This window comes from Oreochromis aureus, linkage group 14 (genome assembly GCF_013358895.1).
Source record: "Oreochromis aureus strain Israel breed Guangdong linkage group 14, ZZ_aureus, whole genome shotgun sequence".
Taxonomy (NCBI): Eukaryota; Metazoa; Chordata; class Actinopteri; order Cichliformes; family Cichlidae; genus Oreochromis; species Oreochromis aureus.
Genome location: NC_052955.1, coordinates 21,019,477 through 21,041,702, shown reverse-complemented (window position 1 = coordinate 21,041,702; position 22,226 = coordinate 21,019,477). Strand labels below are relative to the sequence as shown.

General features: G+C 42.7%; 1 protein-coding gene across 4 annotated transcripts; it reads left to right on the top strand.

Annotated features, from left to right (window-relative positions):
• The first annotated feature begins 1,714 nt into the window (after window positions 1-1,714).
• Window positions 1,715-21,920, top strand: cluha (clustered mitochondria (cluA/CLU1) homolog a). Of its 4 annotated transcripts, XM_031733757.2 has the most exons (28): window positions 1,715-1,818; window positions 1,912-2,102; window positions 8,624-8,817; window positions 8,984-9,155; window positions 10,286-10,429; window positions 11,592-11,719; window positions 11,808-11,962; window positions 12,522-12,647; window positions 12,980-13,127; window positions 13,213-13,305; window positions 13,398-13,832; window positions 13,918-14,177; window positions 14,281-14,705; window positions 15,693-15,794; window positions 16,001-16,101; window positions 16,845-16,997; window positions 17,097-17,159; window positions 17,251-17,495; window positions 17,579-17,663; window positions 17,770-17,923; window positions 18,021-18,160; window positions 18,261-18,341; window positions 18,432-18,557; window positions 18,650-18,771; window positions 18,868-18,961; window positions 19,043-19,177; window positions 19,284-19,357; window positions 20,080-21,920. In XM_031733757.2, the coding sequence occupies exons 2-28, from the start codon at window positions 1,979-1,981 to the stop codon at window positions 20,204-20,206; spliced, it is 4,206 nt and encodes a 1,401-aa protein (XP_031589617.1). In that variant the 5' UTR covers window positions 1,715-1,818; window positions 1,912-1,978; the 3' UTR covers window positions 20,207-21,920. The 4 variants fall into 4 exon arrangements, with proteins under 4 accessions (XP_031589617.1, XP_031589687.1, XP_031589537.1 ...); XM_031733827.2 differs by having other exon boundaries at window positions 1,754-2,102; window positions 14,281-14,618; XM_031733677.2 differs by having other exon boundaries at window positions 1,754-2,102.
• The last annotated feature ends 306 nt before the right edge of the window (window positions 21,921-22,226 follow it).

Here is a 22,226-nt window from a genome sequence, read left to right as displayed (position 1 = left end):
AAGGGGAATTTTGGCACACTTTTCTTTGCAGAATTGTTTAATTCAGCCACATTGGAGAGTTCTCCAGCATGAAAAACCTCCAATGCCTGTTTTAAGTTATGGCAAAGCATCTCAAACAGATCTAACTCCAGACTTAGAGTAGGCCACTCCAAAACCTTCATCATTTTGTTTTAAGGTATTCAGAGGTGTACTGGCTGGTGTGTTTCAGATCATTTTCCTGCTAGATAACCCAAGTGTGCTTCAGCTTCAGGGCACAAACTGATAGCCGGACATTCTCCTTCAGGATTTAAGAGCATAATTCATGGTTCTATTAATTATGGCACGTCAATCAGGTCCTGAAGGAGCAAAGCTGACCTAGACCGTCAGACTACTACCACCACGTTTGACTGTTAGTATGGTGCTCTTTTTATGAAATGCTGTGTTAGTTTTACATCAGATTTAATGGACTCAAACGTTCCAGAAAGTTCTGCTTTTGTCTCATCAGTTCACAGAGTATTTTCCCAAACGTCTTGGGGATCATCAAGATGTTTTTTGGCAAATGCGAGATTAGCCTTTTTGTTCTTTTTGGTCAGCAGTGGTTTTCTCCTTTGAACTCTCCCATGGATGCCATTTTTGCCTCTTTCTTATTGTTGAATCATGAACTCGGCCCTTAACTGAGGTCTGCAGTTCCTTAGATGTTTTTTGGGTTCTTCTATTACCTCCTGAATGAGTTGTTGGTGCGCTGTTGGAGTAACTTTGGTAGCTTGTCCACTCCTGGGAAGGTACACCATTGTTCCACGTTTTATCCATTTGTGCATAATGGCTCTCATCATCAAGTTTGCTGGAATCGCAAAGCCTTAGAAAAGGCTTTGTAAGGCCTTTCCAGATTGATCGATGTCAATGACTTTGTTTCTCAGCTGTTATTTATTTAAATCATGGGATAATATGTTTTGAGACTATTTCAAGTCTTGATTGAACAGTTCTGACAATAATGAGAACAAGGACTGGCTACTGACATTGAACTCATTTTTCCACAAAACTTAATCACATCTAATTTATGATTTTTACTTTTTTGGATAAGGGCAGGTAGGTTTGGACAGCGTTTTAATTTAACCCTTAAAAATTAAATCTTCATTTGAAAACTGCATGTTGTATTTACTTAAGTTATCTTTCTCTAATATTGAAGTTTGTTTGATGAAACATTTAAGTGTGAAAAATATGCAATAATACTGTAATCCACCAGTTTTAACCCTCAGCATTCTAGTAGATGCGCCTACGGTATCAATTTGAAAATCTTAGATTATACTTCCTTCTTGAGTCACAAGATTTTCAGAAAAGTTGACGTCTGACCTTGAGGTTTACAGCAGAGAGGTAAAAAAAAATTAGGAGAGGGTGAAATATTCGTTTTACAGCACCAAATCCAAATAACTATTAAAATTGTTATTTCAGCTATTGTTCTATTTTCTAACCATTTTGAGGGGATTTTGTGTGAAGGCTTTGCAAAGTACAGCCAATAATAAATGTGGAAGAATGCTTCAAGATATAAAATGCTACGCACTTCCACATAATAAGAAACACCGGGTCATTAATGTGATTAGGGTTTTAAATCACTTCTAGTGCTTTCCTCTCTCCATCCATGTGTCCATGTTTTCTTTTAGTGCAGGTGAAATGAAAAACTGGTGAGTGCGCACGAATTGTCGCGTGTGGCTTTCCGTAGCGCCACGCGGAGCAGGTGGGGAGGTGCAACGCAAAGGCAAAGAGGTCAAGAGGAGGGGAGGAGAAAACCACGTGTGATCGGCACTATGTACAGCACTGTCCTTCCTCTGTAGACTTGTTTTTGTAAGCTTGTACCCCTCGTATGTAGCCAGCTAGCTCGTGACAGCCAGAGAAGAAGCTGTAGTTTGTTTTTGTTTATTTGCGTTTCATTTACAGAGACACACAAATATTCGAGCAAAGCTGCTGGGGGATTTCTGTCACAGAGACACACTGACTGCCGACCATGGTGAGCAAGACAGATGACATCCCGGCGTCAGTGCCTAACTGCAATCCGGCTGATCCCGCGGATGGAGCCCAGGATGGCAAAGGAGCTGGAAAGGCACCTCTAAAAGACTCCTGCGGTTGTGGTAAGTCCGCTGCAGACACCACTGCTCTCATCGTGCATGCATAATCAACATACATACAGCATGACTGAATGTCTGCTTTACTGAAGCTGTGCAGCATGCACCAAATGTGGTGACTTTCACCTCCATGCTGCGCTGTGTGACTAAAAGGTCCTCAGACCGAGCGTAGTGCTGCTGCTTTACCCCTCCATCTCTGCAAGTTTGAAAGGTCCACCTTGTACCCACCTGCTAACCAACTGTCCGGTGTTAATGCTTTTTTTTTCACTCGACTGGGACCGCTGCTATATTCACAGCTGGCTCGGACTTCAACCTGACAATGCAAGCTGCTCAGGCTAACCCAAACACATTGGCCGGTAATGCTAGCATTAACTTTAGCGTGTCCCATTCAGCGTGAAGCTAGTTAGCTCCCCGGTTAGCTAGCTAGCTAACTAGCACACAGGCGCTCCTGTGGCTGTCAGAGCTGTCTCGTGTCTTAAAACCAAACGTGATCACGGGGAGCTATGGTTTTTCGGGTAAAGCACGGAGCGCCTGTGTAGCGCCTGTTTGTTCAGAGCACATAAAGCAGCAGTAGCTGCTGTAGCACAAACTCGCGCTGACGCACATGTTCGGTAACTGAAGGTCACCTTCAGTGGCGCTTCACACTGCTCACATGAACACGGGGGGGTCGCGCACATGCCTTCGTTTTTACTGGGGGTGGGATGTGTATCACACAGCTTGTGTGGCAGACATGTTAGTCGTTACCGAGCTATATAAAATACGCGTGAGGTGGCTGAATCGCGAGGTGGTCGGTGTTAGTCCTCTAACCGGCCCCCTTGCTCCTCATCTCCCCCCCCCCCCGTCCTGATTAGATCGAGCGTTCCTCCTCGACCGGGAAGCGGAAGCTGGTTATAGCCGATAAGTCATGATGGTGGTGTGCGCACGGTGAGGGGGAAGGTTACTCTAATAATACGCGAGCTGGTGAGTAAAAGCTGTCAGGTGAAGGTTGTTTGGGAGCAGCGGCGGAGTGCTGTGGGTGCAGCCGGGGTTAGACTTACGAGGGCTGTCACCTGGTGAAGTTTGACTCCCACAGCTCTGAAGTTCATTGCAGCCTGCCCGGACCTTGAAATGTCTCATTGCACAGTGTCTGATTCCCCCAGCTGTCCGGAGTGAACCTTTGTCGGTTTGATGATGAAGAGCTGTGGTTTTGTGTGTGTGTCACTCATTATATAATACCACAAGGAACTGCATTTCAGACTTAAACAAATAGTGTATTAAACCATAGTTTTGAGTCATTAGGAAGGATGGGATTAGAAATGAGTTGTGGTTTTGCAGCTTGACTTTAGAGAGGCAAGAAGCTGAGATGATTTTGACATGTGCGGAGGAGGAGGAGTGGATGTTAAAGATTGAGCTGCCAGGCATCCTCTCGTGTAATTAAAGCTTTACTATTTCCAGTCTTTTAGTGTTTGTTGGAGCCTGAGTGTCACATGGGCTTCATGAACGTAGCAGTACAGCTCCAAGCTTTCTCCCTTCTTGGGGAAGTTGTCACCACACATCCGTACTGTTGGCGGCACGTGTTGCAGAGTAGCATCACAGCTGATGGCACATGGACTTGAAGTCGAGCTGTATTTTAAGCTTGCGATTTTCTTCTTTCCAGTATAACTGTAGCAGGTTCATATGTTTGTAGATGTCCTTGGAACGCTATATCTGCTTCAGCCCCAGAAATCCAGCATTAACCAAGCAGTGTGACTTCACATTTCAGCACATGAAGCATTTTTTAATTTCAAATTACATTTTACATCCCAAACTACTCATGGACTAATCAAGAGTCAATAACGAATGTAATCACTGGGCGATGGTGACGGGATTGATGCGTCTCAGTGAGTAGTTGTAACTAGACATACTAACAGCACGTGGCTGAGCAGACAGATAGAGGTGAGGGTCACTCTGTGGTTTTAAGGAGCTTAATGCTCCTGTGGGTGGAAGAGTGGCCTTGTTAATCCCAGCAATCACTGACACCCTGCCTCGATTGCTCATCTCTCTTGGCGTCTTCCACACCACTGCTGTTTGTCTCGTTGTCTTTTCAGTTTGTGGCTCAGAGTTGAAAAAATTTTTTGTAGATCTCTAGAGATATGTATATGTATAATTTCATTTAAAAAAACACATTTATTGGAGATATGGCAGAAATATGTCATTGTATGCAAGAAGGATTTTGATTTCATTGATCATGTTATGGTTTGGACTCATTTTGGATTCTGTTTGTGACTCAAGCTGCCCCCTCCCAAGCCTGCACCACAAAAAAAAAGTATCTAGCATCATTCAATGCTTGGGGAATAAATTACAACAACGGAGAATCTGCTGGCAGACTTTTAGATTTCAGTCTTTGTGTGCCCGTCCACCAGAAGGATGCCACCTTGTGGTCCAGCAAACTCGATTACAGAGGGGCCTTGTGTGCTAGGTGGTGTTTTCGGGGTTGCCTGGCTGGTTAATGTTGCTATGGTGACGATGTCAAGGGCTGCGGAGTGGCCGCTTGGCTGGCTTTATTGTTTATCAGGAGAAGTAGGCTAATGGAGTAAACAAGAGAGTGCAGTTCAGCACTGAGCTCTAAGTTTGAATCACTTTCAGTTTGATCTTCAGTTGTTTGTTAATATTTGAATGTATCTCATTATTTTCTTTTCATTTAAAAAAAAAAAAATCTAAATCCTTGATCTTCATTCCTTACCTTAACCTTGTGGAGAACTTGGGCATTGTACCAGTCTGAGCATTTGCTGCAGTGCTTAATGACCGTTCCTATGCGTGGTTTTTAATCACTGGTTTTAATTATTTTTCTCTGATTAGAGCGGTTTGATTGTTCCACTGAAACATGCCTTTCAATTACTGATCACGTCAAGTTAGCAGTGCCTAATTAGATGGGATGATACTTAATGCCAAAAGAGAAATCAAAGCATTTATTTTAGGTAAACAGATATGTTTAGAGGTTTATTATAAAGTAACACATTGTTACACTTTAAAGCTCATGTTTTGTCATATATTTCTCAATAGAGCACGAATCCAGTTAATTTACAGGTTAGCTGATGAAGTAATACTAAGAAAATTAAGTATGTCTGATTTCAGCCAGTGAATGAGACATTTTATCATACTTGTATTAAATTAAGTAGTCATTCTCAAGGATTTCTGGCAGACTTTCTGATGCACACCCTGAGTGGAAAATTGACCCACTTCATTAGGTCCTTCGCCTGCATTTGGGTATCTATACACTTATAACCAGGTAATGCATCTCTATTTCTACGTTAAAGTAAAGCAGCATGCAACATTTCCTCTTCACTGTTTTAACGTTGCTTCTCCCGCCTCCTTTTGGCTCATTACCTACTTTCTGATGAACTTTAATCCCTCTACTGTTGAGAGAATAGGTCAGTTTTGCAATGCTTAGTCCACTGGAAAACCTCATCATTGGTCTTATCACTTATAGTGCTTTGTACTGTTGGGTTTCTGCGACGATGAACCTGATATCTACAGACTTAATCTAGCCAATTCCACGCCAACTCCCCTCTTTGTTTCTTATGAATTAGCCAGAGAGTCCAAAAGAAATGATCAGAGACAGCCGTTAATGTCTGTAGATCTACTTTTGGTTAATGAAACATTAGAAAATCTGTAAAGTGCCTCTTATCACAGTCTCTCAGCTTCAGGAGCCAGAGAGAACCTCTTCAAGTGACTTGTTTTGTATCACTAACCATTCATTACCTGAAGATATTTAATTAAATTTAATTTAAAATGACTCAACACGTTCAAAAGGCCGCAAATCAGACTTTAAGAAGCTGGACTTAAGAAGTGCAGTATTGGTCTAATTCTTCCCTGTTAACGCTGCACTAACTGATTGGATCATATGCGTGTTATTTCTTTCCTGTCTGGTCTGTAATATTTCAGAAGTTAGTCATCGTCATGTCACTCGTGTGAGCCAAAATAGAGCTCAACTCTGAGATGAAATGTTTCTGCACAGATCCCTCATTCTTTCCGACATTGTTGGCCCGCACGCTCGCTCGGCCTGAAGCCGTTATGTTTGTTATTCAGAGCGTGGCCTGTCGTTCCTCTCCCCTGCGCTTCTTCCCCCTCTCCTCCACCGTCTCACTGTGTTCATTCCCCACCCGGGGTCACGGTCCAGGTCCAGCCCCTCCCCTCCCTCTGGCCCCTTCTCTCCGAGTAACCCTGACGCCGCGTTACCCTTGACAGGCAACAAGGACGCGCTGGCTGGCAGCAGTTGTAGCTCAGTGAGAGAAAACATTTGCCCGATGTCCTCGCAGTGGGCCCCTGTTCCTTTGAATTAATTCAGCTCATTTTTATTCATGTCATTTTCCTCTCACCTTAACTGTTACTCAAGAAAATAATATCCATCCGTCGTCTGTATAATGAGATGAGCTGTCTGATTTTTGGCTCCGACTTTTCTCAGCTGGCCTATTTTACAGAGAAATGTAATTTTGGTGGCTCTGATTTCTATAAAAAGGTAAAGCAACTGCTGGATTATTTGTCAGAGTGCAGGTATAAGCAGATATCCATGCAAGTGACCCATAATTCCCTCTTGTGAATGCTGAAATCCTCCCTCGAGGCCTCCTGGCTGAATTCCCTGCAGTGTTGCAACAGTGTAGGTTTCAGCAGGTCACTGCTGGAAACCAAGCTTTTTCTTTTCTAGACGAAGCTGGTTACTTATTGTCGAATTTCAGATACAATCATTAGTGACTCAAGTCACTAATGATTGTGAGTGTGCTCTTCTCAGTAGTGTTGATGTTTGATTCAAAAGAGAGATCTGAATGTTGAGAAGATCCCTCACGTTAATCCTCTAGTCTTTGTCGACTTCAGGGAAGCAAAACAACAGCAGTGTCATGGTATAGCTGAGCTTTGTTGCCTCTGCTCAACCATAAATAAATATTTTATAAGGATATTGGTAAGATCATCCGGACCTGGAGGTTTGTCTTCCTTATTTGTGACCTGGCTGCTTATGTGGAAGAAAAGTGAGTTGTTGGTGTTGACATGATGGCTGAGTCACTGATGGCAGCTAGAGAGGTGCATTGTCTAAATTATACTGTAAACAAATAAATTGTAGTATAAACACAGTGTTACCCAGCAAATGGCCTCAAGACTTTGACAGGAACGCTCCTGTATGTGGTGCAGTAGAGAAACTACATAGTGTGGTGGTTAAGGCATTCACTTGACAAGCGAAGGGTCACTGGTTTGATTCTAGCTGGGATTGGGATGCGAAGGGCATTCAGGTTTAAAACATGCTGAGATCCCCGCAGTGCTGAACCCCTGTGACAAGGTAGGACCAAGAAGTAGCTTTATTATTATTTATTATTATTATTATTATTGTTGTTGTTGTTGTTATACAATAATACAGGATGAAAGGGCAAATATACGTCTTTGTTTCATTTGAATATACTTATCCAGTTCACACAGTTTAGCATCACCAGACAGCTGTAGTACCATATGTCTGTAACTACATATAAATTCCTGTGTCATGCTGTTTGGCAAGGTGAGCTCACTTGCAGAGTGCATAACAATTGTCCCTTTGTCCTTTCGGTGTTAGCAGAATTAGCCTGTAGTGTAGTCTGTGGTAGCATTTTAGCATGTTAGCTCTGCAGGATAAAGTGCATGATTGAGACTGTCACTGGAAAAAAACATTGATGAATTGCAGAATCAAGAGTTTGAATTTTGAATTAATAACCAGAAATGTTATATTCTCAGTTTCAGTTATTTTCTCAGAAGTTTGAGTTATTAAGTCAAAGCTTTGACTTACTCTCTTGAAATGTTGACTTACGATGGAAAATATTTTTCCCCCTTTCATTAGTGGAAACAAGACTCTAACAGTTCTGAAACCGTGACAGTGCTTCGGTCCAGTCACGTGTCATGATGCCTCATGACTATTGAAAAGATTTGAACCGGTCTTTATAAGCTGCCAAACAGGAAAAACACAGCTTTCAATTACTCATAAGTAATTTAAAGGAAGAATGTGCTAGTACTCGGTGTGCTTAAGACCGTATTTTGTCACCAGTACGCCAAATGTCACTTTTGGGTTACAATATTTATATTACAATATTTTCTAATTAGGATCACACTTGTATTAAAGTGGAAAATTCAGAAAGTGATGATTGATCTTTTTTTTTTTTGTAAATGCTTTATCCAACTAACAATTCAGTTCAATTAAAATTTTTGTATATAGCAAAAGCAGTTGCTTTGAGGACATTTATATTTTAAGGGGCATAATACAGAGACAACCCCAACAAGCCGGCAAAGCCCTGTGAGCAAGCACTTGGTGACGGTGGGAAAAAAACTGCCTTTTAACAGGAAGAAACCTCCAGCATAATCAGCCTCGGGGAGGGGCAGACGCAGATTGAGGGTGAGAAGAGGACGACAAGTTAATAAATTGTCGTTTTTGACACAGGGAGTTGGTTGTATTATTTCAGGTTTAAATAAAGTCTAAAGTAGTTGAATATTTTATTAGTAGAGCAGTCTTGTGACTTGACACGAAGCTTGATCTATACCCTTTTTTTTCATTAAAGGGCACAGTGCAGATACAGCCATGGTAAATGGTGACGGGGCTCATGAGCATACGGAGGAGACGGACTCAAAGCAGGATGGGAACGGCGAGGCAGACGGAGGGGAGGAGTCTAACGAACAGGAAGTGATAGTGATCCAGGACACAGGCTTCACTGTAAAGATCCAGGCCCCGGGGACAGAGCCATTTGACCTGCAGGTGAGGATAAGCCGCAGTTCGTTAAGAAAACTGCAGGACTTTTAAATGACATGGCTCAATAATCAAGTCATGTCTGTGATGATATAGTTTGTAATGTGAACTAAATGTTGCTGCTCCTCCACATTTCTATGTCACTTCATTTCTTTAATTTCTTCCCCAACATCAGGTCTCCCCCCAGGAAATGGTGCAGGAAATCCACCAGGTTTTGATGGACCGTGAGGACACCTGCCACCGCACCTGCTTCTCTCTGCAGCTGGACGGAAATGTGCTGGACAACTTTGCCGAGCTCAAGTCTATCGAGGGTCTGCAGGAGGGATCGGTGCTCAAAGTGGTGGAAGGTAAGATTCTGAAGCACCAGGGCTTGTCGTGCAAAGTTTGGGCGGACTTCCTGAGAGCTGTTGTCCATTTACTTAGCCATGCATGTAGTGCCCTTATCTGTTTCAGAGATAATCAGTCATTGTTCTGTCTTATAACTTGAGTATATAAGAGAGAACTTTTTTTGCAAGGGAGTTGCCTCAAGGTGCTTTATATTCTAAGGTAAAGACCCCACAATAATATAGAGATGGCTCCGACAATCAATTGACCCCCTGTGACCAAGCACTTTGGCGACGGTGGGAAGGAAAAACTACATTTTTAACAGGAAGAAACCTCCAGCAGAACCAGGTGGAACTCAGACAGTATTGGCAGGTGCAGCCTGATCCTGATAAACCGTTCTTATATACAAATATGTTGTTTGTCATGTTGCAGCATTATAGACGTGGGTCTGCTAAGGGTTCAAGTTATGTAATGGACTAGATGTTTCTAAAATTGGTAATCACATTCGATTCTAATCAAACATCAATCCATACATATTGTCACACTTGTCTGGAGTCCGGCTCAGCTGTAAATACAAGACATTAACATAAAGCTAGCGATAAATGACCCAGAGTGACGCTCAGGCCAATGTTTGAGTTTTGCAGGTAACAAAAGTAGAGATGAACATGCTCCTATTAGTGTTTAAACTCGGCATTAAAAGCCAAACTGAAGTACTCCCCGTCAGAGTGACGCTGTATCTGAATCTGAGGAATATGTTTTGAAGTGTGTCTGTTATCTATGCTGAAGTAGCGCAAACATGGTCAACTTGATGATAATGTACAAAACTGGCTGGCAGGAGGCTACTTGAAGTGAACAATGTCTCACAAGTAAAATTCTTCTGTAGGGTGTGTTGTGTGTTTTGTTTTGTGTTTTTGTTTTTTTTGGGGGGGGGCGCTGGTGTTCCTTAAGTTATCAGAAAAGACATTTGTGCTGCTATGAGCGAAAATGCTCTTGTGTTAACCTCTTAATTTGGGGGACAAATTGATTTGTTGCTTACAAGCCAAAACGTTGTGTGTAATGCAGATTTTTGAGCAGCCTCCCAGCAATCATCATAGTTCAATACAAAACTGTATTGAACTAACCTCACACTGTTTTTTGTTTTTGTTTCCCTCAGAGCCCTACACAGTGCGTGAAGCTCGAATCCATGTGCGTCACATCAGAGACCTGCTGAAGAGTCTGGACCCTTCTGACGCTTACAATGGAGTAGACTGCAACTCTCTCTCTTTCCTGAGCATCTTCACTGATGGAGATCTTGGAGGTATGACACTAAGGATGGACTCTAGTTTCTTTAAAGAGTGTGATTCCTGCTTGCAGAGCTGGACTTCACGTAGTTTAGTTGGACTTTGAGCACATTTGAGCCCAAACACAAACTCTGTTAAATCATTGATAAACCTTGTATTACATTGTTTGGAAGTGTGCGCATTAACAAAGAGCACGAGAGCTGAAATGCCCGTTTCTGAGCAGGGGAATAAAATATGGTAACAAAATGAAGTTGAGTGCAGACCAGCAAGTTGGTGCATGGGTTAAAATCACACAAGGCAAACATGTTTACCATGAATATGACCTAAAACTCTTTTCAATCCCATCACCTTGCTGGTTTTCTGTCATTCAGACATGTTGGGTTTATTTTTCTGGGAGGCTTAATGAACGAGACACTCGCTTACACAATATTTGCACTGAGAGACAGACATGCAGTTTTCTTCTCTCAGTGATGGATTTTAAAACCTACTTTGCAGTCAGGAGATAAATTAATGACTGTTGTTGGCATTAGGATGAGGTTTCTCCCCCCCCCGCTTCTCAGTGAAATCGCCTTTTAAACTGCTTGTACATTATTCATGCGTAAGAGCTGAGGATTAAATTGTTTCAGGGGATTTTTAAGAAGGGAGTAAAATGTTCCCCAGCTCTGGAATTTCACCATGCACTGCTGCAGCCTTTGCAGTAATCGAACAGCATGCAGCTTAGAAATGAAAAGTAGAAAAATCTAAGACTCCCATCTCAGTGAATGTGTTTGTTCAGACATCTTAAACCAGGGACGTCAAACTCGCTTACATCTTAAGTGGGTTGGACGAGTGAAAGTTCCCTTTCTCTCAGTCTAAAGAAGTTTGACTACACATTTAATCTCAGAGATATGTCAGTGTTTTCTGCATAATGAAGAAATGCTGCTGGAGTAAATGAAAGAAACCTGTCAGCGTGACAGAAAAAGTTCCGGTAGCCGTCCATTGGGATTGAGTCTTTGCCGAGCCGATTCTGAACCCCGAGCCTTATGTTTTACACCCTTGTGTGAAGCGATCAACAGATGGTTTTAAGAGTGACTGAATAAGGTTTATGTGTTCACATTAGTCCCGGGTGTGTGCATGCATGCTGTTTTAATTAATAGAAATCCACCAATTTTCCTTTCTTGCTTCCTCCTTTGCTTATAGAAACTGGGAAGCGGAAGAAAAAGGGCAGCGAGATGGAGCAGATCGACTGCACCCCTCCAGAGCACATCCTGCCCGGCAGTAAAGAGCGCCCCCTTGTGCCCCTCCAGCCACAGAATAAGGACTGGAAGGTGAGGAAGGCCTTTAGGGACTTAAACGGGGAAAGTAAGTTTGGCTTTGAAACTTGAGATTCATCTTCTTATTTTACGTCCTCCGCAGCCCATGCAGTGCCTGAAGGTCTTGACCATGAGCGGGTGGAACCCTCCACCTGGAAACAGGAAGATGCACGGCGACCTCATGTACCTGTACATTGTGACTGTGGAGGAGCGCCATGTCAGCGTCACTGCCTCAACACGCGGCTTCTACCTCAACCAGTCAGTTGATGTTTGGGCCTCGTGTCTCCTTACAGTTCTGTGTTCTTACTGCAGCTGACTCTCTGCCGTTAAAGTGCCGTTTAAGCATTTGGCAGCAACGTTTCTGCAGCGTGTATTCATAATTCAAGATGCCATTAGGTGAAGACATTTGGCAGCAGTTAGTCTGCAATTAGGTGATGTAAGAAGCGATGCTGTGAGTCAGCTCATTATAGTTGGCACAATTTCTCCTGTAGTGTTTTTCCTTAAAATAGAACAGGAAATGTCGATGCACTTTGTTTAGGTGGACAGCTGGGAAACATGTTGCATTGTTAGGATGAAGATTATTTTGTTTTTTTTATGTGTTTTTTTTTTCCCCTTCCAGCTTTTGCTCAGTCATAAGTTTGCTTTCATGTATTTGTGCTTTGTAGTGTAGTGGTGATATTGAAGAGCAAGTTTGTTGTTTCTTTTTTATATTTTTATATAGATGCTTTTTCTCCGTTTAGCAGGCTACATATGATGAACAACTCAGTCAGCTATATTAATGTGAGCCATGATGGTAATATGCTTGTGTGCTTTTCAGGTCTACTACCTACACCTTCAACCCCAAACCAGCTAATCCCAGCTTCTTGAGCCACTCTCTAGTGGAGCTGCTGAGCCAGATCAGCCCTGCCTTCAAGAAAAACTTCACCGCCCTGCAAAAGAAAAGGTGAAAACATTTCATTGCTTTTACTTAATTTGTTGTTCTCATTTGCCTTGATGCTGATTGTGAGCTTTTTTCCCCCAAAGGAGCAAAAGTCATTCTTTGACCTCTACTCACTTTGCACTTTTGTTCTTTCACATTCAGGGACAGCAGTTGAATATCTTATAGCAAATGAGTCTTTGCAAATGAATGTTGTATATCAAGACTGTGATTTTCATCAGTTATTAGTTTTACAGACACAGAATGTTTTAGGATCTTCTCACAGCAACCGAAAACTGATATTTGCAGGTAAATTATGAACCATGGAAATTATGGTTTGTTCTCTTTTACTGCTGCAGAGTCCAGAGACACCCGTTTGAGAGGATAGCCACGCCTTTCCAGGTATACAGCTGGACTGCTCCGCAAGTAGACCATGCAATGGACTGTGTTCGAGCTGAGGACGCATACACCTCCCGCCTGGGTTATGAGGAGCACATCCCTGGACAGGTCAAGGCGCTGAATCCAGCAGCAGATCATCAAGAGTAATGATTTCAAGATTTTTCCAATATTAATTTTCTTGCTATGTCTTTAGACCAGAGATTGGAATGAAGAGCTGCAGACTACCAGAGAGCTGCCCCGGAAGAACCTGCCTGAGCGGCTGCTAAGGGAGAGGGCTATATTCAAGGTTTTTAAGTTTTACTTTCTGGAGCTCTTTAATTAGCCACCTTGTTGCTTATGCTGATGCTAATTTAATGTGAAACATTTTCCTTTCTGCAGGTCCACAGTGACTTTGCGGCAGCTGCCACTCGAGGTGCCATGGCTGTAATTGATGGCAACGTAATGGCCATCAACCCTGGTGAAGAAACTCGGATGCAGATGTTCATCTGGAACAACATCTTTTTCAGTCTGGGCTTCGATGTGCGGGACCACTATCGTGAGCTGGGGGGTGACGCGGCCGCCCACGCTGCACCCACCAATGACTTGAACGGAGTACGAGCTTACAGCGGGGTGGATGTGGAAGGTCTTTACACTCTGGGAACGGTAGTGGTGGACTACAGAGGCTACCGTGTCACCGCCCAGTCCATCATCCCAGGTATCCTGGAGCGTGAGCAGGAGCAGAGCGTCATCTACGGCTCCATTGACTTTGGGAAGACTGTTGTGTCTCACGGCAAATACCTGGAGCTGCTGGAAAAGACCAGTAGGCCACTAAAGGTAAGAGGCGTGACTGTGTGACAATAATAAAGCTGACTTGTGTCTACATACAGATACTGTGTATGTTTTGTACTTTAAATTTTAGGTCCAGCGGCACAGCGTGCTGAATGAGAAGAATGACACGGTGGAGCTGTGCTCCTCTGTCGAATGCAAAGGCATCATCGGGAATGACGGCAGACACTATATTCTCGACCTCCTTCGCACCTTCCCTCCCGACCTCAACTTCCTGCCTGTGGACGGAGTGGAGCTGTCTCCAGAGTGCCAGCGTCTAGGCTTCCCCCGCCAGCACCGCCATCGCCTGGCCTGTCTACGCCAAGAGCTCATCGAAGCCTTTGTTGAGCACAGGTGTGTGTTGTTGCTGTTGTGCAGCAATAACGAGCTATTTTCTAGAAGCCTGTGCTGATTATATAAAAGTGACGTTGCTACTTTTTCTTGTCTTCCTCTTCAGATATCTCCTGTTCATGAAGATGGCAGCATTACAGCTCATGCAGCATAAAGCCAACAGGGACTCTAACAAGACCGACACACCCGCCATCACAGAAACCTCAGAAACAGTCACAGAGAGCAAAGCCAGCACGACCCAGACAGACACAGCACAGACCACTGCCACAGATTCCTCTAAAGCAACAGACATCTCCACAGATAGCACTAGCCAGACAGACAATGCTTCCACTGCTGCCTCACAAACAGGAACTGACAGCGAAGAGAACTCCTCGAAGCCCACAACAAACGGGCCTGTAGACCCCACAGCCACCCAGAACGGGGAATGCAAGGGCCCATTGGAGGGTAAGGAGCTTGAGGAAAGTATTCCAGGATTAGCTCAGGCCAAAGAGCTGGCGGAGACCTTAGTTGCCGAAGATGGATCTAGTATTGGTACGTTTAGAAACATCGCCGCGCCCACCCCAAAAAAACTGGGGCCAGGACAATACAGAGAGAGCTACTCTGGTGGATAACAGCATAGAAAAAAGAAATGGATCAGTAGAACTCTAAAATAATGGATCATAATGTTTTCTTTCCACCTGACTAGCTGTCCCCGTTCAGTCCTCGGCCTGCAGCAGGGAATAGTGCCCCCCCCTCGAAACAACCCATTCCCAGCCTGTGATCCCTTTGCAGCAGGATTTGACCCAATAACTCCATAATCGGGTGCTGTGTTGATTAATCCAAAGGTGTTTTGAAATGCAGAAATAACCTTGTGGTGGGTGATTTGTGTAACCTGTGTGAGCTAATCATAGAGGGAGCGTTTGTGGTCCTGATCGAATGGTGGTGGGTGCTCTGCTGAGACCAGGGTGAAATGAACTGGACTGCTGCTGTTGTTGTGTATTGATGTGCAAACAGATAGTTTGAGGTGAAAGAACCGTTCAGATCAGAACCGATCTTTTTGTGTGTGTGTGTGTGTCGATAGAGTGAGCTTGTTCACGGGGGTCACTCTTTAACCTCCTAAGACCCGAACTCTTCCACGACATGCATTTTTAATTTCTTTTTGATATTTGGGCATATTGGGGCCTGATGAATGTAAAAACAAAGAATTTCAAGATTTTTTTTTTATTTTATTTATTTATTTTTTTTACCTTATTTTTGTTTTTAAGAAAAATGAGAGCCACAAATGAGGATATTCATTTAAAATTTTGATAGAACAGTAGCAGTATAATGTCCTCGTAAGTGGATATCAGGCCCATGTATAGCAAAATTGAGTATTTTGGTCAAAATAACCAAAAATGTGATGTCCACATATGTGGACGGCAGGTCCTAGGAGGTTAAACATTTTGACATGACCTGTCTGACGTCATCACCTTTAACATTTCTGTATTTTTTTTTTTTTATTTTTTTTTTTCTTTTGTCTTTGGTCCCAAACACAAACAGACCCCAAAAGCCGTGAAGTGGTCCTGAATGCCTGCAAGGCAGTGGGCTCCATCAGCGACACAGCTTTCGATATCCGCTTCAACCCTGATATCTTCTCCCCAGGTAACATGATGATTCCTATTATAATGGTTATTAGAAACAAATAGCTGGGAAGTCAGAAATGATGTTTTCCATGAACATTTGTGTGAAGCTTTTAAGGTTTGGAAGTAGAAAACTAGAGTTGTGGAGACATTACCACATTTGATTCCTGATTACTTCAAAAGTAAATACAACAAAAAGCAATGATTGTGTCTGTGTTGTTGAACCAGGAGTACGGTTCCCTGAAGAGAGCGCAGACGACATCCAGAAGCAGAAGCAGCTACTCAAAGATGCTGCTGCCTTCCTGGTTTCCTGTCAGGTCCCAACACTGGTCAGTGATGTTTCTGCTCCCAAACATCCAGCTGAGTTGTCTTGGTGTGTGAAGAGTGTGGATTCAAATAGTTCTTGCCTTTTATTATAAGGACATCACGATCATGTTAAACTCCCCGATGAAGGCTTGTGTGTGGCTAAGGTAATGAAGGCCCAGGTAGTGTCTCACATGAAATGATTAAAGCATAATTGTGTTCTGCTTAACCTATTCATCAAATCTGTTTTTGCTTTTCTTGTGTACAGAATCTTTGCAGCTGGCATACTCTATCCTATAGATGTCAAATTAAGTTTTAAAATGAATTGTTTATTCAATTAATTCTAAACTCCTTTGGGAAAAAAACATCTAAATTTCATGACTGCAGGGATCAGATTAGTAGGACCTCGTAAATTTCAGCTGCCATAGATGTCACCACCTCACACTACCCCAAAAGATTGCAAAACATCGTCAGGATAGTCCTGGTCATTGTATGAACTGTTACCCTTTTGTCTGATGATAATTCAAAGCATGCATTCACACATGCTCCTTCTCTTTTATAGTGGACATTTAAAGCATATTTATGGTATTTTATTAGTAGTTTTCTGGACTTCACTGTTTTGATATTGGAGTTGTGCACCTAATTTCATTGTTACAATAATAAGAAATCCATTCAGTAAATGCTTGCACATAAGATTATCATGTAGGGTTGTCTGTGTGGATGTAGTGTGTCTGAGTTTAAAGCCATGTTTGTGTGTTTTCATAACCAGGTGAAGGACTGTTTGGACCACAGCGCTCTGCCCATGGATGGAGCCTCACTAACGGAGGCTTTGCACCAGAGAGGCATCAATGTTCGCTATTTGGGTACAGTCCTGGAGTTTATGGAGAAGACTCCTGCCAAAGCCCAGCTGGAGCACATCTATGTGAGTCTGAGTCCTCAAATCTGACCAATAGCATCAGCACACACAGTTTAAATTTTAAATGTTTTTTTTTTCTTGTTTTTTTTTTTTTTTTTTTTTTAGAGAATAGGAATAACTGAGCTGATCACCAGATGTGCAAAACATATATTCAAGACATACCTCCAGGTTGGTTACATTTAATGGTACAACATTTTCTGCCCTCTTTTAAAGACTTTAATGAACTGTTGTTTATTTTCATCTGTGCTTTTTCCTGCAGGGTGTAGAGCTGTCTGCCCTCTCTGCTGCTGTGAGTCATTTCCTAAACTGCTTCCTGAGCTCCTTCCCAGACGCCGTTGCCCACCTGCCTCCCGACGAGCTGGTGTCACGCCGCAAAAACCGCAAACGTCGCAACAGGGTCCCCGGCAGTGGCGACAACACGGCGTGGGCCAGCCTGACACCAAGTGAACTGTGGAAGAACATTGCCTCTGAGGCCCAGAGCTATTATCACTTTACCCTACAGTGGTAAGGACCTCATCTGTTAAACTCAAGCAAATGTAGAGACTTTGTCTGTATTTCTAAATAAAACCTATGTGTTTGTTGCACAGTGAAAGTGTCGACCAAGTTGTGGAGAAATTTGGCCTCCAGAAAATCACTCTGCTCAGAGAAATTTCAGTCAAAACTGGCATACAGGTAACTCATTTACTATGTAGTGACCGCACCCTCACTTTACCGAATGGTCATCATAACCTTTCTTAGACTTTATTTTTTAAAGAGATGCGTTTTATTTGACTTTTAGATCCTGATAAAGGAGTATAACTTCGACAGCCGCCATAAGCCTGCCTTCACAGAAGAGGACATCCTGAACATTTTCCCTGTGGTGAAACATGTAAACCCCAAAGCCACAGATGCCTTCCACTTCTTCCAGAGTGGGCAGGCCAAAGTACAGCAAGGTGACGTTTGCATGCTTTAAAAAAATGGTTTTTCAGAGCATCAACTCTTCTTCCTTTTGTATTAATATATCTAAATTAATAATTATACCGTCTTCAGGTTTCTTGAAGGAAGGATGTGAGCTGATCAACGAGGCTCTTAATCTCTTCAACAACGTGTACGGAGCCATGCACGTAGAGATCTGCTCCTGCCTGCGCCTGCTGGCGCGCCTTAATTACATCCTGGGAGATCACCCTGAGGTAGGTACAGATGTGCAATGCTTCCTTTTATAAGCTCCATGCTGATTTTTGTGGTGCTGAATGGCTTTTAAAAAAAAAAAAAATATTTATTTACCTGCAGGCTCTCAGCAATCAGCAAAAGGCTGTTCTGATGAGTGAAAGAGTCCTTGGCATCGAGCATCCCAACACAATTCAAGAATATGTAAGCTACCAGATGGAGGACGAACTCATTTTTGTCATGTTGACCATGTTTAATATCCTTCTAAACTTGTTTGTTCCTTTCATTTGTCAGATGCACTTGGCCCTGTACTGCTTTGCCAACAACCAGCTTTCGACTGCTCTGAAGCTTCTGTATCGCGCTCGTTACCTCATGTTGTTGATTTGTGGGGAGGACCACCCTGAGATGGCTCTGCTGGACGTGAGTGCAGACTTCACCTGCTGGCTTTAACGTTATTTCTCAGAGGGTGGGGAAAAAGCTAAATTATTGAACTTTGTTCCTGACTTCCTCAGAGTAACATCGGGCTGGTGCTGCATGGAGTCATGGAGTACGATTTATCTCTGAGATTCCTGGAGAACGCTTTGACCATCAACACAAAGTACCATGGACCTCGGTCCCTCAAAGTAGCCCTCAGGTGTGTAAATTAATTTATTCATTCATTCATATGCATTAGAATAAAAGTAGTAATGGCATGATGGTTTGTATTATAACTGCCTTATTGTTTTTCCAGTCATCATTTGGTTGCAAGAGTTTATGAGAGCAAGGCTGAGTTCCGCTCTGCACTACAGCACGAGAAGGAGGGTTACACCATTTATAAGAACCAGGTATGCTCCACAGCAGTTCATACACTTTAACTTTACCAGTTGTGATGAAGCAATTTTTCTAACGTTTTTTCCTCCTGTCAGATGGGCGAGGCCCATGAGAAGACCAAGGAGAGTTCTGAGTATCTGAAGTATCTCACGCAGCAGGCTGTAGCTCTGCAGAGAACCATGAATGAGATCTACAAAAATGGCTCTAACGCCAGCATTATGCCCCTTAAGGTGAATGATCCAAGTCATTTTGTTTTTTTTCTGCCTCCAGCTGATTATGTCCAAATGTTCAGTGCTGATGGCTTTTTTGGTCCCCCTGCCCCCTCTGTTTTTGTAGTTCACTGCACCCAGCATGGCCACCATCCTGGACCAGCTCAACATCATCAATGGCATCATCTTTATACCTCTCAGGTAGACACATAAAGGAGCATTGCTGCTCTGTTGCTTGTATATGGGTTAGTAATCTCACAGCATGCAGGAAATCAGTGGCTTCCTCAGACATTAAACTGTGAAACTGAATAAATGGGGAAATTATTTGGTTATTAGTGTAACCCCAGTTCTTTGACAGTGTTAAGATTGGAAATGTAATCTTTGCTTTAGTTGAGATTTTATAGAAATTTCACTCTTTTGGGTCGCTATACTCACTTCCTATATTTGAATTAATCCATCCCAGAAAATACCCATTAGAGTACTGTGCAAAAGTCTTGAGCTGCCCCTGATTATTTTGTATTTTGCTTCCAGGGAGTCGCACTGTCTTGTATTGTTTTTAAAGTGGTCTTGAGCAATAGTTCTTCTGGAAGTTTTTCACAAATGTTTTGACTTAGGATAAGAGAGTGTTAAACTACACAGGCTGTGTGGATGTATGTGTGCCTATACAACCATAAATCCTGCAGACAGAAAATCTGTGTGCCTGTTCTGATATTGGATCACATTTTCTCTAGTAAATAATGACTTAATATTTAATTTATGGTGAAGATGAAGGTGTGGTTAGTGTGTAGCTGAAGGACTGAAAGATGGAAAAGCACTAATGTTCTCTGGGAGCATGTCTGCGATGTGAATGGGGATAATTATAGGCCCAGAAATTCTTCTATCATAGGGAGTTGTGTGTTGATTTTTCTCCTTTTTGTTTTCAGCCCAAAGGATCTGGAGAACCTGAAGGCAGAGGTGCAGAGGCGGCAGCAGCTGCAGGAGCTGGGAAAGGGCGTGGAGCCTGCTGAGGACCGCTCACTGGAATTGGAAGACAAAATTCCCATCGATTAATATTGAGTAGTGGCCAACACAGCTATTTTCTGCTATGGGAGAGAAAGACGGGCTGTGCTGGATGAGTCACAAAGCCTGTGGACCCGAAAGCCGAGCAGTCTAAATCAACATAAATAAATGGAAAAAAATATATAAATAAATAAAAAAAGAGGGAGGGGAGGGGTCAGGGTAGTCCAGAGACAGACTGATGAACTGTAGGAGAAAGGAATACTGAGCAGGAATTTCCTACAAAGTAGGGATAGAGGGGAGGAGAAAGTACAAACAATGTAAAACCACTGTACCGTGCAATCTGAAAATCCCTGGCCCGAGAACCTGGTGATGAAGCCCTAGAGCGTGTTAGCTGTGTTAGAAATATGATGAATATGAAACGAGGGTTTCAGCCAGGGGCGGGAGACCAAGAATGACCATGACATTTTATACCAGAGCCTTATCCACTCTACCATAATCCCCCCCACACACAAGCCATTCTTCTTCTCAGCTCAAACTTTCCACAGCACTGTTGGCCCAGGACCATATTCTGCCCCCGTCATTGCCTAAAGAGCCTCGAAGATCCTCGGGCATGTAGCCACCCACTCGTGGTGGATCCTACCCTGTCCTTGAACTCAGGGGTACTTTCTACTGTGCACTAAGACCAGAAAAGACCAGTTACTAAATTTGCCATTTTTCAAGTGGGGCTTCTGAATGTAAACTCCCCTTGTTAGTGGCTCATTGAGCCGCCTTGCAGCGAGCGCCCATCATTCACACGTGTCCCCGATAATGAACTAATTTGATCTTTCTGTCATTTGTACTTGAGACATCCCCGGAGGGTGCATGCTGTATCCTCTGGTTCCCGTTTCTCCAGTGCAGTCACAGGTTAGCGAGCTCACGACTGATCATTTAGGTTGATTTGATTTATTATTTTTTTTTTAATTTCTTTTTATGGATTATTTTTGTAAAAGTGCACAGGGGGAGGAAGAAGGAATTTTATTGCCTGTTCATCATCAGTTAATTTAAAGCCATGTCTGTTTTATAGAAAATGTATAGAAATGGAAAAACGATGTATAAATCTCTATTGGACTGGTACTTGATTGATGTGTATGGGAAACACAGATTTGAACAAAAAGAAAACGTCCACCTTAAGCAGTAGATTTATCTATCTATATATAGTTAGCTGTGTTCAAATATATATTTTTGCACAGTGAAAGAATATGTGCATGTGTGTTTGTGTGTTTGACAGTGTGCGTCTTTGTGTAGTCTGACATCAAATCTGTTGGCCGGGGCTTTCTGCCGCATAGTTTGAATAGAGGCTGAGAAAACATTGGCTTTCCAAATCTTTAGTAATTCTGCACACGGTAAACTGGGTTCTTTTCTTAAAACATTCATGGCCCCAAAAAATCTGCTGATATACTGAAATTGGACTGAAATTAACCGCATCGCTTCTCGACATCGGCAGTGATGACAGACTTATCGTTGCTGGTTGTTTATTTTTATTTTTGTTTTCTCGTTATGTGATTTATTTTCTTCATGTGTAACGGAGCCGAATCACAGAACTTTCTTGTGCTGTGTGTCGACAGGTACACGGCGTCACCAAAATTAGGAGAGGGGTGGGGGGAGAAAGGAAGGGCTGCCTCAGTGTGATGTACCAAAAAAGACTGATAAAGGCTTGTTTTTGCTGTAAACATAATGTTATCCCTCTCATGGAAATATGTGAGTGATTAAAGCAATAGAGCGATGATGCTTTTTTAATTTTTAATTTTTTTTTTTAACTTGGTGGAAGTCTGACTACTTACTGTACTGGAAGAATGATGTATACAAAACGATGAAAGATGAGTTCTTCACACTAGGAGATGAGGTCACTACAGTGATTTCCAGATTGTGCTCCTGAACCAACAACAGCTGAGCATGTGCCTGTTATCTATCCTTCTGAATGGAAACCAGCAGGATGATGGCTTTAAAAAAACAAAACAACAAAAAGCTGACATAAGCCTCGTGATTATGTTTTCTGGTTTTCTTGTATTATTATTTTCTTCCCCGCCTACTC

Excerpts from the sequence above, each read along its gene's own strand:
- cluha (XM_031733757.2), top strand. The coding sequence starts at position 1,979 with ATGGTGAGCAAGACAGATGACATCCCGGCGTCAGTGCCTAACTGCAAT. Across the intron at positions 18,772-18,867 it reads TCCCTCAAAGTAGCCCTCAG|TCATCATTTGGTTGCAAGAG; the intron begins GTGTGTAAATTA and ends TTGTTTTTCCAG. Across the intron at positions 19,358-20,079 it reads ATCATCTTTATACCTCTCAG|CCCAAAGGATCTGGAGAACC; the intron begins GTAGACACATAA and ends TTTTGTTTTCAG.